The following is a 23,531-nucleotide window of genomic DNA, read 5'->3' as shown; positions in this document are numbered from 1 at the left end:
CGTTTGGGGTCGAAACCATCGAAACCATGTGAGCAGCTGCCTTCGCCATTCCTTGGCACTCCACTCCGACCCCAGCGGAACCAATGGTTGAGGCGCCAGCCATCAGGAGAAATGATCTTATCAGATGGTTTCCTCGCGCTTCATTGGCGTGTCGTTCCGCCGAGGGATCCGCCGGGTCCCTATTGACGACAAGGGTATGCAGCGATATGCTCGAGTCGAGTACATGGGTATGTCATGTTGAACGCTGTAGGCCATATAGCAGGTAATCCCAGATGGTGGCGCTCACCGCCCAATCGTCGCGCCCTGAGTGCGATGACCGATAAGATAAACATTTTCGACTCTTCAACTCAACCCCACCATCCCACCTTCGCCTGGATCCTTCTTGCGTGTGCCTGCTGGACATGCCGCCATCCACACGCATCGATACCAACCACATGGCACGACCTTCTTCCTTATCCTCGGCATATCCATTAGAGAGACCTTGAAGCCCTATTCATCGCCGAGCCGGCGCTTGAGCGCCTCGACCCCCCGCGCCATATGCGCCTCGTCCCCGTCACCGGCAGCGAAACGACCTCCTCCGACCCCGACATGGTCGGCTGGAATGGCCTCCCTGCCGAGCTCAAAGCCCTGACCCTCAGCTTTGCCATCGCCGCGGCGCAGCAGAAACCAAAGGCCCACCACCTCGCCTCCTACGCCGTCGTCTGCAGAGACTGGCAGGACGCCGTCGAGCCCGCCAACTTTGCCTCGCTGCGCGTCACCGCCGGCGACCTCGCCGATTTCGTCAGCCTCGTCGTCGGCCCGCGTCGACGCTACCTGAAGCACCTGCTGCTGGGCATCGAGCTGCCCAAGTACAACAAGAAAAAGGCCAGGGTGCCCGAGACGGATGACGAGCAGACCGACAACGACATTGCTTTCAGCACCACCATCCTCAGCTTGTTCCACGAGCTCGCCGCCTGGAAGGCCGAGGAGAGCCATGGGCTCGAGGTCGAGCTGTGCGCGCGCTCGCCGAGCGACACGCTGGCCATGTCAGGCGCCGCCGGCATCACGGAGGAGGGCGAGTCGCGGTACTTCGACTCGCACCTCGACTTCTCCTTCATCGACACGGGCTGGATCGGCCAGCACGGCCTGCCGAGCGTCGACGTCATCACCAAGCTCTCCATCCTCCGCCGGTGCTGGCGCAACATTGATTCCATGGCCGTGCTCACCCTCGTGTCCAGTCTGCCGCGCCTGGCCGAGGTGCGGTATGAGCCGTTTCAGCAGTTTGACGACGGCGCGCAAGAGGTGATTGACATGGGTAGGTTCTTTCGATGGTTCACTTCTTCCTTCTCTTTTTCTCTCCAAACTCTACCACCTGCTGACACGTCCAGATCGCGCGAGGTTTCTCCCCTTTTGGCCCGAAACGATCCGCCGCCTGAGCCTGTTCGAGCACTTTGACCACCCTGAAGACGAGCCGCAGCAACGCCTCGTCCTACACCCGGACGGTACTGTGATCCCTGACGACGACGACGGCTTCGAGGACGAGGACGACCTCGACCCCGCCGGCGGCAACCCAGGCGACGCCGCGAGCCAGCACGACTCGGCCGATGAGGGCGAGCCGCGCACGTGCGCCGCCCTCGCCATCACCATCGCCCGCCGCAGCCTCCAGCTCGAGGAGCTCGCCGTGTCCTTCATGGCCGACGCGCGCCACTTCTTCCAGCCCTTCTTCGAGGTCCGCGCCGCGCGCACGCCCGAGCTCCTCCCCCACTGGCCCCGCCTCCGCTGGCTCACCCTCACCTCGTCCGCCATCCACTACGACGAGGACCCGGACCAGCTCAACGCCCTCTTCCTCGCCGCCGCCCGCGCCGCCCGCCGCATGCCCGCCCTGCGCGCCCTCGAGCTCTACAGCGTCTGCAAGCACAGCGGCGGCGTCTTCCGCTACGTCGTCCGCGGCGGCCACGCCACCCTCGCCTGGGAGGGCACCTGGGACTTTGTCCTCGGCGAGGGCGTCAAGCGCGCCTGGCGCGAGGTCGCCCGCGCCAACGCCGCCGCCGACCTGCACGTCGTCCCCGAGCTCACCCTGCCCCGCTATGAGGGCATGTTCAAGTTCATCCACACCAACCTCTGGACGAGGGAGATGGTCCTGCACGGCGTGTCGTCCCTCGAGGTCCTCAGGAACAAGGCCGTCCTGCCGCCTGCGCAGCTCAAGCTTAAGTAGCAGCTGACCTGGTGCGCTTTTTTTTTTTCCTTTTGATGAGCCACTCTTTTTGACGACGAGCGCTGGACTGTTTGCATGGCATGATGGTGCAAGAAGATGGAAGACTAGGGAGGGCAAAAGGGGGGGGGGGGGCTGGGGGGGGCGTTGGTGAAGACAATCGACATATACCTCGGCTGTAGCTATTATCTTTCTACAGAGGGCCGCCACATATCCCTGCAGTCATGACGAACACGATGAAGAATACAACACAGGATTCATTTGCTCTCTCCCGATGCATGTGACCACCCATGAACTTGCCAAGTTCATGATCTAGTTACGACGCTGACTTTCAGCAGCTTGAACCTCGCCGTCCTTCAATTTACCGCACAAAAGGCTCACTGGAGAGACAGTACCTTCTCGTCGCAGATCAATACAGGGTCGAGCAGAGAACAGTCCGTCATGGATCGATGTCACGCATGGTGGTACAACATGATGAAAGGCACTATTATTGGTTGATGTGCTTTCATGCTCAATATTTCCATCTTGGCCTCACCAGAAAGGGAACAATATTGACAACGATATCACGCACCGATCTCCTCGTGATGCTCGGGGATACAGTCAGCCTGAGGGTATAAAACCAAAGGTTTGCGTACGTTCAGGCTCGTCGCCCACGTGTGCCTTTTGCCCAGACACCAACCACACCGAAGACTTTCAGTTCTAGGCGAATGGACGTTTCCAACGCAGCCTCGTCCTGGATCGGAACGATTGCGACCGCAATAGGGCTGGCATCCTTGATTGCCCAGGGAAACGTGATTCAGGAACGGATTGATCCCTACTCGCCCTTTCGGGGCACAGCGGTCTTGGGACTATGGACAGGTCGCCAGGCGTCGAAAGCGTGGTACAACCTCCGACCCCCTATCCTTGTTGGCCCTGTCATCACAGCAACTCTCGCGCGAGGCTTTTGTGGCCTGCCATCCGTCTTTTTGTCCCGTAGGCCCGATCCTGCTCATGGCACCGCATCTTGGGCTGTCGTGATGGGAATCTTTCACCCGCAGGCGGTAGGCCACCATTTCGAAACAAGCTCCGCCGCAACCCTGTTACCGGTGACCGAACGATCCGAAGGTCCTGAGGACAGCACATATCGCCAGATTTTCGGCCAAGACGCACAGAGCGATGGAGTGGGCATAGCAAAAGCCGAGAGCACCTGGTCAAACACCCCCACGCAACGCCTCATACTTCATCGGTCTGCGGCCTGTGCCGCAATCTCGCGCACGACGCTCATCGTCATGCTCGCAATGACAAACGCCCGCGAGGGCTTCCGCCATGTCGGCGCAGCAGGCTACCGGGCTTCTTATCCGTCGTATGGAGGGTTGTGGACCATCGAGTGGCCCATTGGGGACCTGGCCGTTGTCAGGCTGTCCCCCCACGATATCCTGGCCGCGCCAGGCTCGGACCCCTATCCGCCACTGCTGCACGTGAGAGTAGACCGCTGCGTAGAGATGATGTCGGGAATCCTCAAGAACCGAAAAGGGCTCTGCGTAGCCTTTCCCGGCCGCAAACGTTCAAGTGCAGTCCTTCGCTTTCATAAAAACGGATATGCCGGCGCGCATGGCAGCCGCCACTTGTACAACATGACAGGCGGGGTTGTGTATCCAGTAGACCTGCTTGCTCGGATAGACACGCCATATCCGTTCCCGACAATCGAATCCGAGGGCCATGTCCACATTGAAGCCCCCAGCGTAGAGCAGGGCAAGTCTGTGTGGCTGCTGATACCGCCGCTGGAGAGGGATATCCTGGTGCAGGCCATGGACTCGATTCCCTGGAACACGCTGTCATGGTCCCTACATCGTGGTATGCGGGATATCATTCTCGGCTTCGGAAAGCCGTGTATGGATTTGCATCGGGGCCAGCTGGCCGACATACTTCGACAGACGGTGATACAGAAAAGCAAGACACTGGTGGCGCGAGGGTGGGCATCTGACATGGTTCTACATCACATGCCTGATGTTGTTCACTCGACAGTTATGGCCGGGCACGGCGACAGTGGTGATGCCGTTCGAGCCGTCGTCGATACGGCCTACCTTCTTGTTCATGCAGCCTGCAACCTTGATGAAACACATTTCTGGCGAGATGCCGATAGCGCGAGCTCTCTCACTGATGGGGCGCAAGAATGGGCTGTGCTTCCACTCTCTACGGATACAATCGTTGCCCTGACTAAGTTTATGGTTATTGAATGGAGTCAAGAGATGGACTATCAGATGTATCATAACTTGCCTATGACTTTATTGATTGCTTCATAGTACCCAGCTTAGTATAGTGCACAGGCTGTGGGGATTTTTCGGCGTCGTCCTTATCAGCTCAGTAGCAGATAATGTGCATGTTGGCTGGTGGGCTCTGAATGATTGACCAGGCCCGATTATATCACCATCGACGGTGTACGCTCTGGGCTCAGAAGTTTGTCACGGCCAGTCATGAGGATCAAAGCAGAGTAAAGGGCACATATCTTGTTGCTATCAGCTATTAATATTACACCATCCAACCAGCCAGGGTATCGTTGTGCTTCTTCTGTGCCACAGTCAACTGTTAACAAACCGGAGGAGGGCGGCCAGTAAAGCCAAAAACCCCCACTCGCGATTGCCGTCTCTTTTCCAGACCAAAAACCTCCCATGCAAAATATATCGTTCGTAAGGATCGTAAGAATGGTATTATGTGTTCACATTGTTTGTTGGCGATTGTATGTGAGAGAGATATGTGACAAAAGTCTACAGGTGCCACCGCCCTCTCAGGACGGCGCCAATGTGTTTGTGTGTGTGCGGGGGATTGACAAGATAAGAAAATGGAATGTGGTGCGCTTTACATAGCGACCATGAGGGCCATGATGGCCATGACAGCTCCAACGCCAGCGGAGACCTTGCCGGCGCCGGCCTCAACAGGGACCTGGCCAGAGGGGGCGGGGGTGGGGATGACACCGCCAGTGCCGGCGGGGGCAGAGGGAGCAACAATGAGAGTGGGCTCCGCGGGAGCACCGGGGGTCTCAACGATGGGGATGGCGGTGGGGGCGACGGGAACGACGTCAGTGGCACCGGCGGGGGTGGTGAAGTCGACCTTGGGGACCTCGATGGTGGACTTGATGACGGTGGTAGTGGAGGAGCCCTCAATGGTGGTGCCGTCGGTGACGCAGGGGACGACAGTCGTGGCGTCGAGAGTGATGGTGGTGTAGTGAGCACCGGAGGTGGCGGTGGGGACAACGGTGATGACGGTGTTGATACGCTCAGCATCGGTGACGATGGCGGGGTTCTCCTTGACGTGACCGGCGCAGACACCCTGGAAGAACTTGGTGGCCTCAGAGATGATGTCGTCAGATCCACCGTGGGCGTAGATGCAGGAGAAGATGTTCTCAACGAAGGCAACGTCGGGACAGTAGCAGGCGGTGTCGGTGTTGTCCTGGCAGCCGACAGAGAAGATCCAGGTGTTCAGGCACTTGGGGACGACGTCAGGGCAGGGGAGGGTCTCGATGGGGGTCTCAGGGGCGGTGCTGGAAGGCACAGCGACGGCGGAAGAGACGGTGACCTCGGGCTGCTCGGGGTACTCGGGCTGCTCAGGCTTGACGGCAGTGGGGGTGGGGGTGGTGATGATGGTCTCCGTCACGTCGCAGACAGTGGTGGTCTGGGGAATGGTGACGGTGACGACAACGGGGGTCTCAGCACCGCCGCACTCAGGCTTCTCGGGGCCGCAGTCGGTGACAGTCTTGATCTCGGTGGTGAAGATGGTAGAGACGGTCTGGTAGCTGGTCACCTGAGTGATGGGCTCCTCGGGGACGACAGGGACGGACTGCTCGGGGATGGCGGCGGAGGTGGTCACAGCAGGAACGCTCTCAGCGGGGACAGAGTAGCCAGGAGCGGACTCGACAGGGGCGGAAGAGACGGGAGCCGACTCAACAGGGACCGAGGCGGGGACCGAGACAACAGGGGCCGACGACGCAGGAGCCGAGGGAATGGGGACCGAAACAACGGGCGCGGACGAGGCGGGAGCCGACTCGACGGGGACAGAGTAGCCAGGGGCAGACTCGACAGGGGCCGACGAGGCGGGGATCGAGACGACGGGGATCGAAGAAGCAGGGACCGAGGGAACGGGAACAGAGACGACGGGAGCCGACGAGGCAGGGATCGAGACGACAGGAGCCGACGAGGCGGGGACCGAAACGACGGGAGCCGAAGAGGCGGGAGCGGACTCAACGGGGACAGAGTAGCCGGGAACCGAGGGAACGGGGACCGAAACGGGAACCGAGACGACGGGGGCAGACGAGACGGGAATGCTGACGACGGGGGTGGTCGAGGGGACGGAAATGGTGCTCAGGGTCGTCTTGGGAGGGTTGGTGTACTTGGGAGGCGTGGGAGGCTTGGGCTTGTCGCAGTCGAAGCCAATCTTCCAGATATCAACGCCACACTTGGTCTTGGGCTTGTTGGGCTGGGGAGGGTAGACGACGGTGACGTTCTTGGCTCCACCGCACTGGGAGTTCTTGACGGTGGTGCCCTGCTTGGAGCAAGGGGCACGGTGCTTGCAGAGACCGCCATCAGGCATGTCGTAGTGGAACTCGAGATCGCAGTCAAACTCGACAGAGACGTCGAAGTAGCCGATGGAGAACTTGTCACCAGAGCCGAAGTTGGGGGCGTCGAACTTGTCGGAGCCGCACTTTCCCTTGATGGAGCGGTCGTTGGTACGGCCAGGCTTCGATTCACAGGTCCAGCCCTTGAAGTCGAAGTTGTTGTAGTTGCTGATCTTGCCAGGGATGGTGTCCTGCCAGTCGAAACCACCCTTCTGCTTGTCGGAGAAGCAGTCGTTGTTGGTGTTGTCGGGGCAGGAGAAGGGCTTGGCGTGCTTCCACTGCATCGGTGTGTCAGTATTCATATTCATGTCTCGCTGATCTAGGGGCACACCTACAGTGGCAGAGACCTCGCCAAGGCTGGCGGCCAGGGCCATGAGGGCGTATGTGTTCTTCATTGTGAGGGTGGATATGTCGATGTTTTCTTCCTAGGAGTGAATGTAGTTGGACTTTTGTAACGGGAACGGGAAACAAATTATGTGTATATCAAGATGATGGCGCAAAGGAAGCGAATGACTTTGGCCTTGAAACGAAAGACTGTTGATTGTTTGGAGAACGAAAGTACTTGTTAGGAAAGAAAAAAGGTCGATGAGGTGAAAGGAGACAGAAGGCATGAAAGGGTGAGAGCAGGACGAGTCTATATACCAACATGAGGGCGGCAGTCGTCTGGTGTCGAGGATGGGGGCAGCGGCGGGCGGGAGACCAGAGAGGCCCAGTCCGAGCCTCTCAAGGTGTCTGTGTGTCCGAGCCAGAGCGCTTTGCGCTGCCTGCGCTTGCAAGCCGTCACTGTCTCGCGCTTGAGCTCCAAGGCAGGCTGGGCCAAGGCTGCCTGATCCCTGTGTCGATGGCTTGAGTCCTGACAAGGAGAGAAGTTCTGGGTTCCGCTCCCGCTCCGGCCCCTGTACCTTGGGCGGGGGCCATGCGACGGGTCCTCCAAGATCCTGGCACTCTGGAAAGCCCGTCACCACGGCCAGCCATGGGTGGTTGTTCCAGGATCTGTCCAGGGTAGGCGCGCTCCATTCACTGGGTCATGCCGCTACATCGGTCTTTTCTTTTGCGTCGGGCCCGGCAGAGGTGTGGAGTCTCAGAGTTGCTATCTGTGACTGATTTCTCAGAGGCTGACCTGAAGAGCGCATTGTGAGGTGACAACGGGCATTGGTCGCCATTGACCCTTTTGGCCTGGGTAGTCGAGTTGATCTGACCGTTCGGCCACTCGGCTTGGCATAGGGAACGGCCATGACCGTCATCAGACGACAGGATGGCGAGAAAGACGGGATGAGGCCGGCCCCCTTCGAGCCAAGATGTCTTGCGGACTGGCAACGCCTCCCCCCCTTGCAGCCTTGTTGGATGGCGCAGAGCATAGTTATTCGCTCCGCTGACATGGCTGACATCGGACGATCCAAGCAAGCAGGCGAGGAAGAGGAGATGGGTAGCCGAAGCACCTTTCCCAGTTGACGATGGGCATGTTGACGAGAGGAGGTCAAAGCAAAGCCCACCGCCCGTTGGGTTCAAAAGGAGAAAGACCAGGGTGCCGGGGCAGGGAAGCCGTGACCCACTACCCAGCGACGCCATTGCCGTTTGAAGAGACAATGGCGCGCGGCTGCAGGGATTGGTCAGGGGCAGCCGTCGACTGGTCTCCAGGGGCCGCCCGATCTCACCTCAAGGGATCGTTGCAGCCAACCAAACATGTCGTCGCATATGTTTGGATGGAGGCTTTCAGCCAATGACGATGCGATTTCTATTCTCATTATTGCACCCCCTCAGCCCAAGTTGAACCTCCTCAGTCCCCCACCCTTTCTTGTGTCGTTGCGTTGTCGAGAGGAGACGAGGATTCTTACGGTACCATCGACACCAGCGGTAGTTGTGGTTTGGCGAGCCGCCGCGAAGGGCGCCCTCTGTCCGATACCGAAACGCTGGTTCGTCCCTCACAAGACTCTAAGACACGCATTGTCCGAAATCGTTGTCGAAACGGAGAAAAAGCAATCGCTGATTTCTCTCGGCCCGTTGTTGCCACAGCCTGAGACTTCTGTTGCCAATTCGGCATCCAGCAGCCGACCGAGACATCAACCCGAACGCCAGCCAAGTGTCATCGAGAGACCGGGCGGACAGCCAAAAAGGATACAGAGACAAGCATGGCACGTTGCCTCCAACAATTGCTCGACAAGTCACTACCGAGTGAGCCCGGAGGGGGTGAGGTGTGAGGTAGAGGCTCGAAAAGAAGCAAAGCTGCAATCCCTTCTTCCCGCCCCCCCCCCCCCCCCTTCCCTCTAACCACAACAAGCGTCGTGAGATCCAAGTTGAAACGCTCCGCCACTGCGCTTGGCAGGAAACAACGCTACTGCAGGAACCGAGCCGACCTTTGGGCCGTTCAGGATCAGTTATCATCGCCTTGTCGCCGTCTCTATGCATCCCCGCCCCCCCGCCCCCTTCTCAGACCGGGTTTCGGGGGCCGCTGGAGTGTGGGACGAGCGAGAGCAAGTGCAGACCAAAGCAGAGTGAGGAGAGGCAGGGGTACAACGCCCTAACGGCCAATGGTTCGATATTCCCCGGCCCTCTTTCCAGGCCAGGACGCCGCCTCCACAGAAAAGGCTCCAAGGGGGTTCCAGAACCCCGTGATGCAGTTGCCAGTACGGCCTGCGCAGTGACTCTGGCCTGCTGTTACACCGGTGTTGCCTACCCAATCGATCCGATGCCGTCCTCACTCTGGGTCTGGCGCTCAGGGCGCCTTGCATCCTCGAGGATACAATTCACACCGCGTTCTGGCCGCAGAGATTTCTATTGACTTTAGCGATATGTTTTGTGGTGCCTGCTCTTCATGCTCATTCATTCCCAGCATGAGTACGAGTTTTTCTTTCTCGCCTGGCCTATACGGCATCGTATGGACCGGACCAGACGTCGAAAAACTGGCCTCTCGACCCAGATTTCGGAGACCTGAAATGAAGGTACTATTCCCAGCTTGGATTCCTCCAAATCGCTCGTGGCTTGTTGTCCTGAAAGGGCGTTCGACTTCCGCCAGGGCTCGGCCTCCACTCAGACCTCGCGTGTTTCACGTTTCGGTCAGCACCTGAGTCCTGAGCCCAAAGCGACCCTGCTGGTGGCTGGACTGGTGCTGAAGCCACCGTCCTAGTCTGCCCTCGTTCTTCCTCTCACCGTCACCATTGCCCCGCGACACCAGATGTGGCAAAGGTCCGACAGGGGACTTGCACTCGTGGCCTAGCGCCGAAGTTCCTCGCCCCCATTTGCACCCCCGTGCGTCCAGAAAAGGAGGTCGTGAGGCAGCGGCTCCGTGGCAGGCCGCTTGCCCACACCCATCAGCGAGGTCCCGAACCTGGCGTGACGCTGTGCCTGACCGTGACGGCCTTCTCGCTGACCATGTCCCCAAATAGATTAGGTACCATTATTTTTTCTACAGTTCTGGCGCTCTGCTACCGCCAGCGCTAACATTCACCTGAGACGGATCACCTGAAGGCGCCGACGGTGCTGGCGGCCTGTACGATGACAGCTGTCGGGGCCCCCATAATCCTATCTTCCCGTGTCATCGGAGCAACAGCAGCGGGATGGACAGCATGGTAATCTGGGGCCATAACAGACTTCCATGTGACGTATTTACGCCTATCTCGAAGAGATCAGCACTCTGGCTGCCGTCAAACCCTGTCAAGGGCCCCCAAAGGGTGGCTGTTGTTCACCTGAATTCGAGGACACGAGAACCCCCCTCCCCTCCAGCTGCTCCAGTATCTAGCACATGTGCAAGAAAGGGCTACAATCAAAGTGCGATTGGCCTGCAGCCAAAAAGGAAACAACACGAATCGGGGGGTTCCAGTTCATTTCCCATCTGCACGTGTTTTATCCACTTCATTCATGCGCCGTCGTCTGGGGCGGCGCTCGCGCTCCGATGCAGTGGGCATCGCGTGGTCATCATCTGCCCATGGCGACGCCGAGCTGGCGAACGGACGCGACTGTGCGAAATGACTCGAGATGGCAGGCTTAGCTAGCCATCTTGGCCCAGTGGCAGCACCACTGACATATGTTAGTGCCTGGTCGCGAGGCCCTGTGGTCTGCTGCTGTGCACCAGTCAACATTGCAACCTGGCTGGTGAAAGGCTTCGTCTCATCTCACACTCCCGCGACCGCACATACGGCCAAGGTACCTCCCGGAATCGGCGTTGTAATCACTTTATTCTGGTTTCCGCATCTCTGGGAGCAATGTTGATTGTCGAATCAATACTTGAGCCCGAGTGGTCCAGAATAGGAAACCAGCTCATTTTAGGGCCTCACAGAATTAGGAAGTGTCGCGTGGGAGTAATCACGGCTCGCTCGCCGAAGGCGATCGTCGTGGTCCTCGCTCTCGTTCTGCTGGGGTTGGCAGTCCAGCCTTTACTCTTCTCGGGCGCAATCGCAAAGAAACATTGTTTCGATCGCCCACCCAATTTCCCATGGGAGTCATTTTCCACAACTCGCTCTTACCGAGCCTTCCAGAACGCCTATTTGTTTCTCCTTACATCTTTGTCGGCAGCATGGTGCCCTGCTGGCGAAAAATCGAATGAAGAAGACGGCTTTCTTGGGTGTCTCTCCCCGGGTCCCCACATGCTACCTCGACGGTCGCGAGTCGATGATACAGGGCATCGAGGACAGACAGGGCAAGGGGACGACTTCCTGAATGGGCACCCCTGCTGGTTGTAGGAAACCCCCCCTTTCTCCTTGGGCCCCGGACATCCGCTGCAGGGATACGGCGTTACTGTCGCGTTTCAGGCGACGATGCACCGCCTCCTTCCCAGCAACGACGGACGACTGTCGACGGGCGATTGACCATCTAGCCGCGATGGATAAGGCGGAATGGGGGAAAAGGAACAGGACGAGAGAAAGAAATACAGGACGACATCTGCCAGCTAGGACGGAACGACGGCGTCCCATTCGGCCATCGTTTGATGTTGATGGCACCTGGTCTGGGCACAGCAGCCGATCCCGCAGCTGGCCGTGTCGCTCTGCACTTCCCCGAGACCGGTGCTGGACGCCCGGCGGAGCGCGCGACATGTCGTTCCACAGATCGATAGCCCTCCGAGGTTAACCTCGAACGACGGATCGTCGCTCCCCATATCGTATTCTCCCTACAGTATTCACGGAGGTCGCCGGCCATGATGGTTTGTCGATCACATCCCATATGAGCCGATGCTGTTTCGAAATAGAATACTCCGAACAAAAAAAAAAAAACATCCGAACTTTCTTTCATGCCGTGCCTGGATCATCCCCCCCCCTCCCCTTCCCTTTATCTGCTGACCTGCTCAAGTTCGGGGCGGCGGCACGGCAGAGACGAAGTCGGTGCATGAACTGCTGCGGCTCCGAGTCTCATGTGCACTGCCCCTTACCTTAGAGGCATTATACTATAGGCTTATTCAGACCATATCTCGTCGGTTGTGTACCTAATCGATTGCTTGGTCGCCTCCATTGTTCGGTTGCTCTAGCGCTGGCCAGCTGGATTGTGCGTGCAAAACAAGGGGGAGACATGGGCCGATGCCCCTGGTTGACAATGATGGACGGACGAACAAGGTTTGATCACCTGACCAGAAGAACAACGATGGCGAATAGAGAGAGGCATCACGACAGTGGATCGTGGAGCGACCTTGTCGTCTCGATTATCGTCAAGGGCGTCTAGCCCACAACTCTGATTCAAGTAAAGTATCATCCCTGCTGCATCCTCTTGAGTCTCTCCTCGGCCGCCCGCGCCCTGCGTTCGCGGTCCAGCCGCATCCTCATCTCGGGCGTCAGGCCTCTGGCCTCCTCCTGCCGCCTCTCTTCTGCCGACTTCATGGGCCCCCGACTATCGAGCCCCAGCGGCGTGCCCTTCCGAGCCTTGACAACCGGGCCTTCGACCTTCAGTCTCTCCTCCTCTGCCTTGCGCCTCTCAGCCTCCTTGCCCTCACGCTCCTTGCGGTCACGTTCCTCGCGTTTGTCCGCATCGACCTTGGTCATGGCGATCGGCACACCCGCAGCGTCCCAGTCCCACCTGTCCTCGCCGAGCTCTGAACGGGCAACGCGAAAGGCATCTCGCGTCGCGCGATCTCCGGCAATCTCAAAGGCGGTCTTGCCCTGTTCGTTGCGACAGCTGGGGTCGGCGCCGCCACGGACGATGAGGCCAAGCACGACGGGAGCCGAGTTCTGGCTCGAGGCAAGATGGAGTGGCGTCGGCGCGTGATGGTTCTGCTCCGGGGGTTGAAACAAGAAGTCTGGCGAGACCTTGTTTGTGTTGAGATAGGATAGCAGGGCGGGGAGCTTGGAGCGTCGGATCAGAGCCTGGATCTGAGAGGTATGCAACAAGGCCGTCTCTTCTTCTTCTGAGAGCTTGGGCTTCGTCGGCTTTGGCGTCGATGGTTTCGTCACAGCCGGCGCCTCGGCTAGGGCTCTCGCCTTGGCCTCCGCTTCGGGGTCAATCTCGCGGACCTTGAGGCGTGTGAGTTCGATGAAGGAGCGCATCAGCTCGTTCTGCGTGGCGCGGCGCGTGCTGAAGGGGAACCCGCGTAGTCGTGCATCGTTGTGTCGTAGTACCTGTCCATCGTACGGCCCGAATAGGGTCCTGCGATTCGTCGAACCCGTCGCGCGGATGAAGAGCAGTTCCGACGTGTCCAGGAGACCCTTCCAGTCTTGCAGCAGGGCCCTGACATCGTCAATGAGTGCCTGCTCGTTGTAGCGTCGTATGCTGGCGCCGGCTGAATGCGCGGCGCCTTTGGCGTTATCGTTTGCCGACTGCGAGCCACCTTGTTTCCTTCGCGTCGTATACCGGTGAAACGTCTTGTGGGCGAGCACCGTTGCCTCCCTGTTCAGCGGGCCTGTCGCGCCTTTACCCGGCCGAGGCGCGAGAGAGACGACCATGGCGGCGAAGTGGCCGCCGCCGATCATGCAGAGGAAGAAGTGAGGGCCCTTGTAGGCGATTTCGGGAAGAATGCCATCCTTGCCGACCTTGGGCATGGCGAGGGGCTCGAGCTGCTTGGCCTTGACGACGTCGACCATCTTGGGCTCGAGACGCAGGTCCTCCGCCGTCAGGATGGCCCGGTAGAGGCCGAAGAAGTGATTCTTGGGCAGGACGGACGAGGTGAACCATATCAGCGGTGGTTTCCCTGGATTTCGTCTCGATCTTGACAGGCTTCCCTCGCCGTCATTGTCCTCTTTGTTATCGTTGTTCCTGTCGGCAATGACGGCTTGTTTCTTCAGTAGCGTTGTGAGTGTTGTTTCCTTGCGGGCATTGTCGCTGTCGTCGTCATCTTCGGTGTCTTCAGAGTCGGAGCCGGACAAGCTCTCGTCAAGGTCTGGAAAGAGAGAAACAAGGCGGCAAGGTCAGCGAAAGTGTTGCGAGGACGGGAGGGGGGGGGGGGGGGGGCGGCGAATGGCTCAACATACCGCCAATCAACTTTTCAAAGTCCACCTCTGACACGGCGGGGCTTCCGCGAAGCTTTTGTTTGAGGTTGTAGTGGTGCCAGTCGGATTTGAGGTGGCTCCTCTGGTCCAGCAGGGAGGCGAAGCTCAGTCCGCAGAGGGAACAGGCCTGGGAGCCAACGAGACTCTCCTCCGTGTCATTTTTCCTCTTTTGCGACTGTACCCTTTGTTCCTCGAGAAGCTGGGCCTCGTTGTCGACGTCTGTCTTCAGAGCGAGGGTGGTGAGGACTTCGGGGGGCAGGTCGTAGACTGGCGCTGGTCAGCAAAACGTCATGGTGGCGGGGTATGGAGGGGAGCGATTCGTACCGTAGAGGGGCCGCCGAAGAAGTTCTTCGTGCTGCTTGTCCATTGGGGAGATCGATGTCGCGTGTCGCAGATAGGTGCTAAAGAATGTGCAGTAGGCGGAAAGACGTGTAGCGTATCGCTCGTGTGCTGTTGTCCTGGCGCGGGCATGCAGTGTTGGTGCCGATCCGCAAACCAAAGCAGGGCAGGGGCAGTTTTTGGTTGCAGCTGGCAAGCTTAAAGTTGCCCCGCGATGGTGACGAATTTGGGGTGGGCACGTCTGACAGGCAAAGACGATGAAGCGTTGACTCAACCGGCCAAGCAGCGCCCCGCTGGTACCTCGCTACCAAGTTACTACCATGTTGTACATAGTACTTACATGTACCCAGGCAGGTACTGAGGCCTTGCCCCGCATCGTGTGGCTGTGCGATGAGCTTGTTTCGTGCTCACCCCAACTTGGCAGGGACCTTCCAGCCTGGTGGCAGGCAGCTTCCTTTTGGAACTGCGACGGTGTGTGCCTTAGTACCAGCTACTACAGGGAAGCACAGGCCGGCGGCTGGAAGTTGACAGCTGCTCATTGTCCGTTTGGTGCCACATCAAGCTTGCCTCGACGTCATTTCACTGCCCCCCCCCCTTCTCCCCTCACTTTGCTCCTGCTCCTGCTCGCTCGCTGGTATGGTAATATCAGTGCGCCAATGCCCATGCCAGTGCCACATGCTAGCGCTGCATCTCCTGCGTACCTGCTCCCGTGTGGCCCCCTCCACATCATAATTGGCACCGGCGCCCCCGCAAGGTGCTCTTGCCAGCTGAACAGCTTGCTTGGCTTGCTTGTTAGCCTGCTGGAGCTTCCATGTCGAGTGATGTAACGAGGAGGCCGGCCGATGCTGTGGTAGGCTGATGCCACTGCTGAGAGGCCATCTCCGGCACAATGCCCCTCTTTTCACCTCTGTGCCCTGCTTCTGCTGACCACAAGTCTGTCTCACCTTGGCAGCTTGCCTCGCTATATATTGCATCCATTGCCCGGTCTTGTACTGTTTGCTTCTCCATTCCCTCTCGTCTTCGTCATCACCCAAGAATCACAAGCTTGTCATTCCCCATCTCAACTCCAACAACCAACAACCAACTACCAACATGGACTTCGTCAACAACCTCACCGGCGGCGGCAACAACGCCCAGAACCAGCAGGCCACTGGCTCCAACGAGCAGCAGTCCTCGGGCGGCGGACTCATGGACAAGCTCAACTCGGCTGCCGGCGGCGGCAAGGAGAGCGAGAAGAACGAGGACTTCGTCGACAAGGGTACGACATGTCCTGTTTCTAACACAGACACACACACACACACACCCCTCCCCATGCTGACCACCATGCTAGGCGTCGACTTTGTCCAGGAGAAGTTCCTCGGCCAGGGTGCTCAGGACAACGAGAATGCCATTGAGCAGGCCAAGGACGAGCATATCTCCGACTTCATCCGCGGCAAGTACAAGGAGACCACGGGCAGCGATGTCCCCATTGCCGATAAAGTACGTGAACATGCCTGTCTCCCCGAAAGAAACTGCCGTTTGCTAATGTTTGCGCAGTAAATGTAATCAGTCCCCATCGTGTGGACCTCTGCTTCTATTGTGTTCTTCGATTGTGTTATAGGGATGGATTTTCGCCGTTGGGAACCGGTTTTATGAAGCTGCAGAACTCCTGCCACAATCACGAATTGATGATTTCAAAGCCATCGTACCGTCCCGCGTAGTTCGTGCGTCAGAGTGTGTGAGAAACATATGTTATCCCGCAACGTGCCTCCAGTCATCAGTCATCAGTCATCAGTCCGAGCCCCTGGACAGCCAAAGAGAGACCTGTCACATGTCGCCGTGGCCACACTCCCACCAGCCGTGCTCCAACTTCTTTGTTCCTGGCGGTGTAAACATAGGTAGTTCTGGCGCTCGTCTAGATTCAAGGTCTGTCTTTCGAACAGAATCTATCTATTTTGAAATGCCTCGAAAAGGCATCCCTACCAGCGCTTGCATCTTACATTAACCTAAACGGTCATCTACATCGTCTGCGCGCGCTTTGATGACCGCAAGTCCGCAGAAAGGTCTTTTGTCTGATAATCTGCAAGCCCAAGCCCAAAATCAAGTCTCGCTTCTGGGCGGCAGTATTCAACTGAGGAACACGGCGAGACACAGCCCGTACACCCAGATCTAAGATCATAACGCAATGGTAGTTCACTGGCTACTCCAGTGTCCGGATTGTGGCAGTAAAATCGAGAGTATTGCCCTTGCTCTGAAACATATGAATGGCTCATTCAAACGAGAGTCTCGACGTTGTGACCAAGGTACACGTGTCGGTGACACGATCATGTTCAGGTCGTGATAACGCTTTTTGGGTGGAGAGCACGATGACGTCGTGTGAAGTGGGCTCGCTGTCTCCAGCCACGAGCTCCACCCCCTGCAGAGTGTGGCTGGAACACGGCGAACCGCACTTCATCAGGACAAGACGGAGAGAAGGAAGCACAGCTGTCTCTCAGATCAGAATCCTCGTTCTCGTTCACCTACAGACCCAACCCCATGGCGCCGCCATCAAGAACCCCGGCCAAGGCGGCCCCCAAGTTCGTCCATTGCGTCGGCAACCCCGCCTTCAACCCGGAGGACTACATCCAAGACACGGCGCGCCAGCAGAGGGCGCTCGACTATCTCAAGAAAGACGACCTCTACTATGCGTCGCTCGTCACGTTCGGCCTGCCAGAGCGGGACACGTATACCTACCACGCCATGACGGCCGTCAAGCTCGGCCAGGTCCAGCACATCGTCACGCTCGGCGGCGCCAACGACCTGCACGCGTGGTACCGCGCCGCGCCCGAGGACGACAGCTCCGGCCCTCCCGGCGCGCTGCAGCCCCTGCCGCCGCCGCCGCCCGCCGACACGGACGCCTACGTGGCCGTGTTCGCGCCGCACACGCAAACCGCGTCGGCCCTCACCTCGCTCGTCGCCAACGCCAAGAAGACGTCGCTGCGGGCCGCCGTGGGCGCGCACCTCGCGGCCCGGCGGCACATCCACGCGGGCCTGCCGGCGGCCTTCACCGTGCCGCGCTGCAAGCGCGCGGCGCCCTCGGCGAACCCCTACTTTGACTTTTGGGCCTGGTCCTGCCGCGCCCTCGAGTGGGCCGGTCCCTGCGCCGCGTCGGCCCGCCGCCCGGCGAGCCACCACGTGCTGCCCATCTTCATGCACCACTTTGGCTGCGCCGTGCCGTCGCACGAGGGCCTCGAGCTGCTGCGCCTCGCCGCCGCTGGTCGGCCCGTCGCCGACGTCGGCTCCGGCAACGGCTACTGGACTTTCATGCTGCGGCGCTACGGCGTCACCGTCCACCCCGTCGACAACATGCAGAGCGAGTGGCGCGTCAACTGGGTCGCCGACACGGAGATGGCCGACGGGCCCGCCTGGCTGCGGCGCCGCAACGGCGGTGCCGACCTCGTGCTGCTGCTCGTGTATCCCGTCGTGGGCGGCGGCGTCGCCGGTGGCGTCGAGGGCGGCTTCACCCGCGACCTCGTGGCCGCCTACGAGGGCGACACGATCGCCGTCGTCGGCACCCAAAACGCAAACGGCTACACCGGCTTCAGGGATATGACCATGGACCAGTACATGGAGAGGGAGCACAGCGACTGGACCAAGATTGTGCAGGTCCCTCTTCCGAGCTTCGCGGGCAAGGACGAGGCCCTGTACATCTTCCAGAGGGGCGAGCGCGCCCCCAAGGCCGCCGCCGAAGCTAACATGCATACGACGTGAAGAAGATGATCAGATTTGGAGATGAGCACCGGAAACGAGCATCGCCTCGGGAGTAGAGCCAGTATCACGATATCATTTACTGTCAAAGCTAAAGAGTCATCATAGTATCAAGAAGAAGGTCTAAGACATCTCGAAAATGAACTCGTGCAGATTACTAAATCAAACCAGAAGCCAAGAAAACTGTAATGCCAGGTTTATGGCGAGTCAAAGAACAAGCCAGAGGCACGAAAAGTTGACCCATGATGGATAATGTCTTTAATCGACGCATGTCAGCTTTCATAGCGTTGTCCGATTCATTACCCTTCCTCGCGCTCTGCTCTTCTCAACCGAAACGACAAGACTAGACCCAACAGATAACGCAAAAAACCCCCACAAAGAACCAGAACCATGAAACAGAAAGACTCGGTGTTGCATTGCATTGCGAAAGAGAATCGACGAAAGAAGGCTCATTGAGGCTCCCGTAGAGAACGAAGCTGCCCTGGTATGTTGTCGTGATCTATTTGGAGATTCGGACCAGGGCGAGCCGTCTATGTTGCAGAATGTATGTATAACGGCCAAGTGTATTCTCGACCGAGTGTTTGCGGATCGCCAGTAGTGCCCTGACCTTATTTTGCATCCTCTAGTATTTTCTTTTCCCCATATTTTAGACGAAAGTAGTGGGGTGAGATATGGATACAGGCATCGAGTCGTGATAGATTTGAAAATGGCAGTCGCTCAACAATGCTGACGCTTGCCGATGCAGAAGCCTCAAAGGGCCGTGTGTCATGCCATGCGGGTATCAGATGTCGGGGACCAGAAAATGGGAAATGAAATGGTCGTGGCGATAACGATATGTGTAGATGAGCAATGAAATGGAGCGAGCGGTGAGCTCAATGGCTGATTGCCCAGCCCGATGATGAGTGAGAAGCGGGCCGCCGTAGATTACTCGTCGCTCTCGCCCTTCCGCATCCGATCGTTCCAGCGCCGCTTGCCGACGCGGGTCTCGTAATGAGGTGCGAGCACCTTGACGTCCTGCATGATGGACTCAATGGCCGATCGCGTCTTATTGCGATAGCAGTCGACTGTGCGCGCGTCTCAGTAAAGAAAAGGTTAGATCACACGGCGGGGATGGACTCACGGGCTCGCTGCAGGAAGACGGTACGCCCAGCGAAGACACGGCTTTGAAGCCAGGCCATGCGGTAGCCCAGATCATTCAATCGCACTTCCTTGCCACGCATGGCTTTCCTCATTCTGGGAATGGCAACCTCGGCCTCCGTGTTCTCGCCGATAGGCACCTTGACCATCCTGGTGAGGTTGCCACGGGCCCGGCGGCCGCCGTGGCTATCAGTTTCCTCGATGCCGTCGTCTTCGTCTTCGGCGTCGTCCGTGAAGAACTTGGAGCCGGTTGCCGACGGGGGCGGACTCTGCATTTCGCGGGGGAAGTACGAGCGGGGGTAGACAGAGGACCCCTTGCGGAAAGAATCAGGGATCTCGCGCGTGTCGACGCCGTCGAGGGTGACACGGACGCGAAGACGGGAGCCACGGACGTTGTCTTCGACCAGGATGAACTTGCGTTTCTTGGCCTCGGGAATGTTGGGAAACAGATTCTCCGGCTCATCTGGCTCGCTGCGGCTCTGACGACGAGCCGTGATGGGGCCGCCGTGAGGGGCGCTGCCCATGTGTGGCATGGAGGCCTGGTTGGGGGCGGGATAGGCCGAGTGGCCACCATAACCGCTGCTGTTGAAAACCTGCGATTGCCTCACGTCATCGCCGGCGGCGCCCGGTTGGCCCGCTGGGGCTTGATGGTGGTGGTGATGACCTTGCTGATCGTCCATGTAGTCATCGCCTGCAAGAGAAACAGTCAGCCCGTGTGTCTCGGAGATATCATGTGGCGTCGATCACGCAAGACCAATGACAAAACGTGTATGATCGACGAAACTCAAAACAATACGAATTATTCTGGATCAGAGCGCAACACCATGGGGTTGCGGGGGACGAGGTGTGGGTAAGCGACGACGGATACAAAAGGGTCGTGACAAATACAGGTCAGCCAGCTTGTGGCCTTGGTAAGTAATGAGGTTTTTGAGTGAGTGATTGGTTCGCGATAGCAGTGCGGCTCTGGAATGCAATAAGGATGTGTGTGCCAAAACTTGAAGCAATGCGACTTTTATGCCAGAGACCCGTCGGAATGCCCTTCTGAAGGAGGCAGTAGTGCAGTCTGACAGATCGGGCAGAGGACTAACAGCAGCAGCAACTGTGTGCAACTAGGTAATGTACAGGTCTGTGCCGAAGAGAGAAAGAAAATTGTTCCTTCCTGTCCAGCGCGCACGCGCGGGGTTCTGCTGCAACAAGTGACACTGATTGTGATCTGGTCATGGCTAGAGGAGGGGGGGCAGACAATCCGCCCCAACCAGCCGAGTGATATAACACAGTAGGGCATGCATAAAAAAAAGAGGACAGTGACAAACCCATTCCCGAACATCTGATGAACCAAGCAAATAAGAAAAGAAAAAGGAGAGGACAAGAGTGTGTGCAAGGTAGATGGTGAACAAAAGGGCGCAGAGGCCGAAGTCGAACTCTGTCACCACGAGGGTATCTCTGGCACAGGCGCGCGTGCGTGGCGGTGATGAGGGTAGAGGAGATGTGAGTGATGGTGCTGGAGAGGAGGAGGGGGGTAGGTATCACAGAGGCAGTCAACACGGCTTCGGGTTGTCGGGTATTGTGCGGTGCAGTGCAACAATCAACAACAGACAACGGGGCGTAAAACAACGCAGCAGAGCAAGCGCGAGGATTTCTCATCACATCTGGTGAAACATACCGACTTCTTCCCCGCCTCCGGGAGCGGTGTTGTGACCCATGTGACCCATGTTACCCATTCCAGGCATCTTGGCTGCACCTCCCGCACCCATGCCACCCGGAGCTTGAGGCATGCCTGGCGGGCTAGGGCCGGACATGTGGGATCCGGGGTGGGGTGGCTGTGATACGCTCTTCCGCGTGTTGAGCTTCGCCTGTCGTCGGACCCTTCGGCTCCGCAGTCTCGGATCTTGGTTACTGTTCCTCCAGCTGTCAACCGCACGCTGGATCAGACCACGCTTGCCTCGCAGAGAGGGGTTTAGCTGAGCCAGGGCCCAGCCGACCGTGTTGCATTCCGTTTCGTACACCTGTCGGTTGCCCCTGTACTGGTCCTTGGGGCAGCAGGCCCGGGGATAGACACAGTTCTCCGTTTTGAAGTCGGCAGACAGCTCGTCCGTGTTGACCGACTCGACGTCACAGCGAATCGTGTATTCCATCTTGACGCGATCCCGAGAATACTCAAACGCGATCCATTGGACGCCGTTCTGGTCTTGACGAACGACCAGGGGCGTGGTCGCGGGGATAGGACCAGGCGCCGCGTTGGGGTTGACAGCTCCCGACGTCGAGCCCGTAGGCGTGGACAGAGCCGTTCCGTTCGGAGGGTGCGGGCTGTGGCTCATTGGGGCTGGCTGAGGCTTCTGCAGCTGGTGGGGCACCTGCTGCTGCTCCTGCTTCATGTGCTGGTGGCGGGGGCTGTTTGCCATCTGCGCCTGAGCCTGCGCTTGCGCCTGAGCATGCTGGGATGATTGTTGCTGCTGCTGTTGCTGCTGTTGCTGCTGCTGGATTTGAGGCTGCTGCTGCTGCTGCTGCGCCTGCGGCATCATCATGCTCTGCTGCGACGGCATGGACGGGTGGGCCTGTGCAGTGTGTTGCGCGTAGGGCGACTGCTGGGACTGGGCCTGCATCGACGGGTAATGGGGCTGGTGCGGCGGGTAGTACATGTTTTGTTGAAGATGCTGCGAGGGAGGCTGCGCGTAGATACTTCGGTGCTGATCATGCTGAGAGGGCGAAGCAACAGAGGCAGGCGAGTTGGACTGCGGCGTATGGTATGACATGGGCGGGTAAGGTGGTCTCGGCATTTGAGCGGCGGCCATCATGTCGGACGTGTCTAGAGAGAATTGTTAGCGATCCCCGAGGCCGTGGTCAAAACAACGCGTCTTGACGCGTCGTCATGTCAAGATGGAGACTCACCTGCGGATGTGTATCCGCTGGTCGCGCCGGGCGTGCTGTAGGGGCTCGGATGAGTGTAGTATGGCAGACCGCCGTCTTGAGGATGCTGTGCGCTGCTCGGTTGAGCGGCGGACTGGTGGTAGGCAGGTGCGATGGAGTGTCCTTGCGCGTAGGCGGAAGGGTGTTGGTGTTGCGACTGCGGCTGGGAATGGTGTTGCTGATGAACCACGCTCGAGGGTCGCGGGTGCTGGGGATGCGGTTGCCGTTGCAGATGTTGGTTAGGTGCTTGACCCTGTTGCTGATGGTGGGGGTGATGCTGCATGGAGACGGTTCCTATTAGTCCCTGGCTCTACACATGAATGTTGCGACTCGATGCGACACGACAAGAGGAAGAAAAACAAAAGACAGGACGCGTCGGTATTCTTATTTTCCGGGACCATGACACTGTCAGGGACGGGGGAGGTTTGATGGGGTTCGTCCCCTGGCAGCAACGAGGATCGCACGGGTGAGGCGTGCTAAACCCAGATCGGATGTCGTGCTGATACAAGATGACAGGGGCTTCCACTCTCGCGTACTGCTGCGAAAAAATCGGAGAAATGAAGAGCTCACCAGCCCAAGGGGAAGAGGGGGGGGAAGGGTAGCCAGAGTCCGGGATCAAAGTGGAGGAGGAGTGGAGGAGGGGGACGGGGGGAAGATAGGTACCGCGTCTGCCAAAGAACAGCGATGAAGAGCTGGCTGGACCTGTCAGGCTGCTGCCCACACGACGAGGGGGAGTGGACGGCACCCGGAAATCGAGGCCGAAGTGAAGGGGGAGGCGAACGTCCGAGGCGACTGGTCAGGGTAGAGAGGCTCGGGGGACCAGGGCGAGGAATTGGGCGATCGGGATATGGGGGCGATGGAGGGGGGCACGGGGGATGGACAAGCAGGCAGGGTACGGAGAGGTATTTGAACCAAAAGAATGGGGAGTTGGAGCAGGGTGTGATTTGGTGTGGGCTGGCAAGTGCCTACTGCTGCCGTTTCGGTCTGGTGCTCGCAATTCCTTACTTGGAAGGGCTTGTTGCACTTGGTGCCAACGTATGCGTGCCTCTGGAGAGAGAGAGGGAGAGAGAGAGAGAGAAAGAGGGAAAAAGCTTGGATGAAGAGTGTGATGCTGGCGCGCCAACACTCTGCTGCTGCTTCTAGACGCTTTCCTTTTCTTCCTCGGTGCAGAGCAACGAATGTGGTAGAAAAAAAAAAAAGTAAACCAGATGGGCTTCTCTGGGCACGATTTGACAAGAGT

At 58.5% G+C, this 23,531-nt stretch overlaps 7 protein-coding genes across 7 annotated transcripts; 4 read left to right on the top strand and 3 right to left on the bottom strand.

Annotated features, from left to right (window-relative positions):
* Positions 1–124: 124 nt before the first annotated feature.
* D7B24_001242 (uncharacterized protein) lies at positions 125–2,194 on the top strand (the record flags this gene model as incomplete). The annotated part of the gene is made up of 3 exons (XM_028635481.1): positions 125–227; positions 488–1,294; positions 1,368–2,194. 3 exons carry the CDS (start codon positions 125–127, stop codon positions 2,192–2,194), a joined length of 1,737 nt encoding a protein of 578 aa, XP_028492043.1.
* A 1,265-nt stretch (positions 2,195–3,459) lies between these two features.
* D7B24_001241 (uncharacterized protein) lies at positions 3,460–4,648 on the top strand (the record flags this gene model as incomplete). The annotated part of the gene is made up of 2 exons (XM_028635480.1): positions 3,460–4,024; positions 4,584–4,648. The coding sequence occupies 2 exons, from the start codon at positions 3,460–3,462 to the stop codon at positions 4,646–4,648; spliced, it is 630 nt and encodes a 209-aa protein (XP_028492042.1).
* Positions 4,649–5,026: 378 nt separating this feature from the next.
* On the bottom strand, positions 5,027–7,174 carry D7B24_001240 (uncharacterized protein; the record flags this gene model as incomplete). Its single annotated transcript, XM_028635479.1, has 2 exons — positions 5,027–7,057; positions 7,115–7,174. 2 exons carry the CDS (start codon positions 7,172–7,174, stop codon positions 5,027–5,029), a joined length of 2,091 nt encoding a protein of 696 aa, XP_028492041.1.
* A 5,277-nt stretch (positions 7,175–12,451) lies between these two features.
* Positions 12,452–14,549, bottom strand: D7B24_001239 (uncharacterized protein; the record flags this gene model as incomplete). The annotated part of the gene is made up of 3 exons (XM_028635478.1): positions 12,452–14,073; positions 14,165–14,449; positions 14,507–14,549. The coding sequence occupies 3 exons, from the start codon at positions 14,547–14,549 to the stop codon at positions 12,452–12,454; spliced, it is 1,950 nt and encodes a 649-aa protein (XP_028492040.1).
* A 1,064-nt stretch (positions 14,550–15,613) lies between these two features.
* Positions 15,614–16,060, top strand: D7B24_001238 (uncharacterized protein; the record flags this gene model as incomplete). The annotated part of the gene is made up of 3 exons (XM_028635477.1): positions 15,614–15,779; positions 15,852–16,000; positions 16,058–16,060. The coding sequence occupies 3 exons, from the start codon at positions 15,614–15,616 to the stop codon at positions 16,058–16,060; spliced, it is 318 nt and encodes a 105-aa protein (XP_028492039.1).
* A 975-nt stretch (positions 16,061–17,035) lies between these two features.
* Positions 17,036–18,250, top strand: D7B24_001237 (uncharacterized protein; the record flags this gene model as incomplete). The annotated part of the gene is made up of 1 exon (XM_028635476.1): positions 17,036–18,250. One exon carries the CDS (start codon positions 17,036–17,038, stop codon positions 18,248–18,250), a length of 1,215 nt encoding a protein of 404 aa, XP_028492038.1.
* Positions 18,251–19,171: 921 nt separating this feature from the next.
* D7B24_001236 (uncharacterized protein) lies at positions 19,172–22,574 on the bottom strand (the record flags this gene model as incomplete). Its single annotated transcript, XM_028635475.1, has 4 exons — positions 19,172–19,311; positions 19,368–20,075; positions 21,048–22,190; positions 22,274–22,574. 4 exons carry the CDS (start codon positions 22,572–22,574, stop codon positions 19,172–19,174), a joined length of 2,292 nt encoding a protein of 763 aa, XP_028492037.1.
* Between the last annotated feature and the right edge of the window lie 957 nt (positions 22,575–23,531).

This window comes from Verticillium nonalfalfae, assembly GCF_003724135.2.
Source record: "Verticillium nonalfalfae strain VnAa140/NRRL 66861 chromosome Unknown scaffold_123, whole genome shotgun sequence".
In the NCBI taxonomy this organism is placed as follows: domain Eukaryota; kingdom Fungi; phylum Ascomycota; class Sordariomycetes; order Glomerellales; family Plectosphaerellaceae; genus Verticillium; species Verticillium nonalfalfae.
This window is presented reverse-complemented; position numbering and strand designations above follow the sequence as displayed.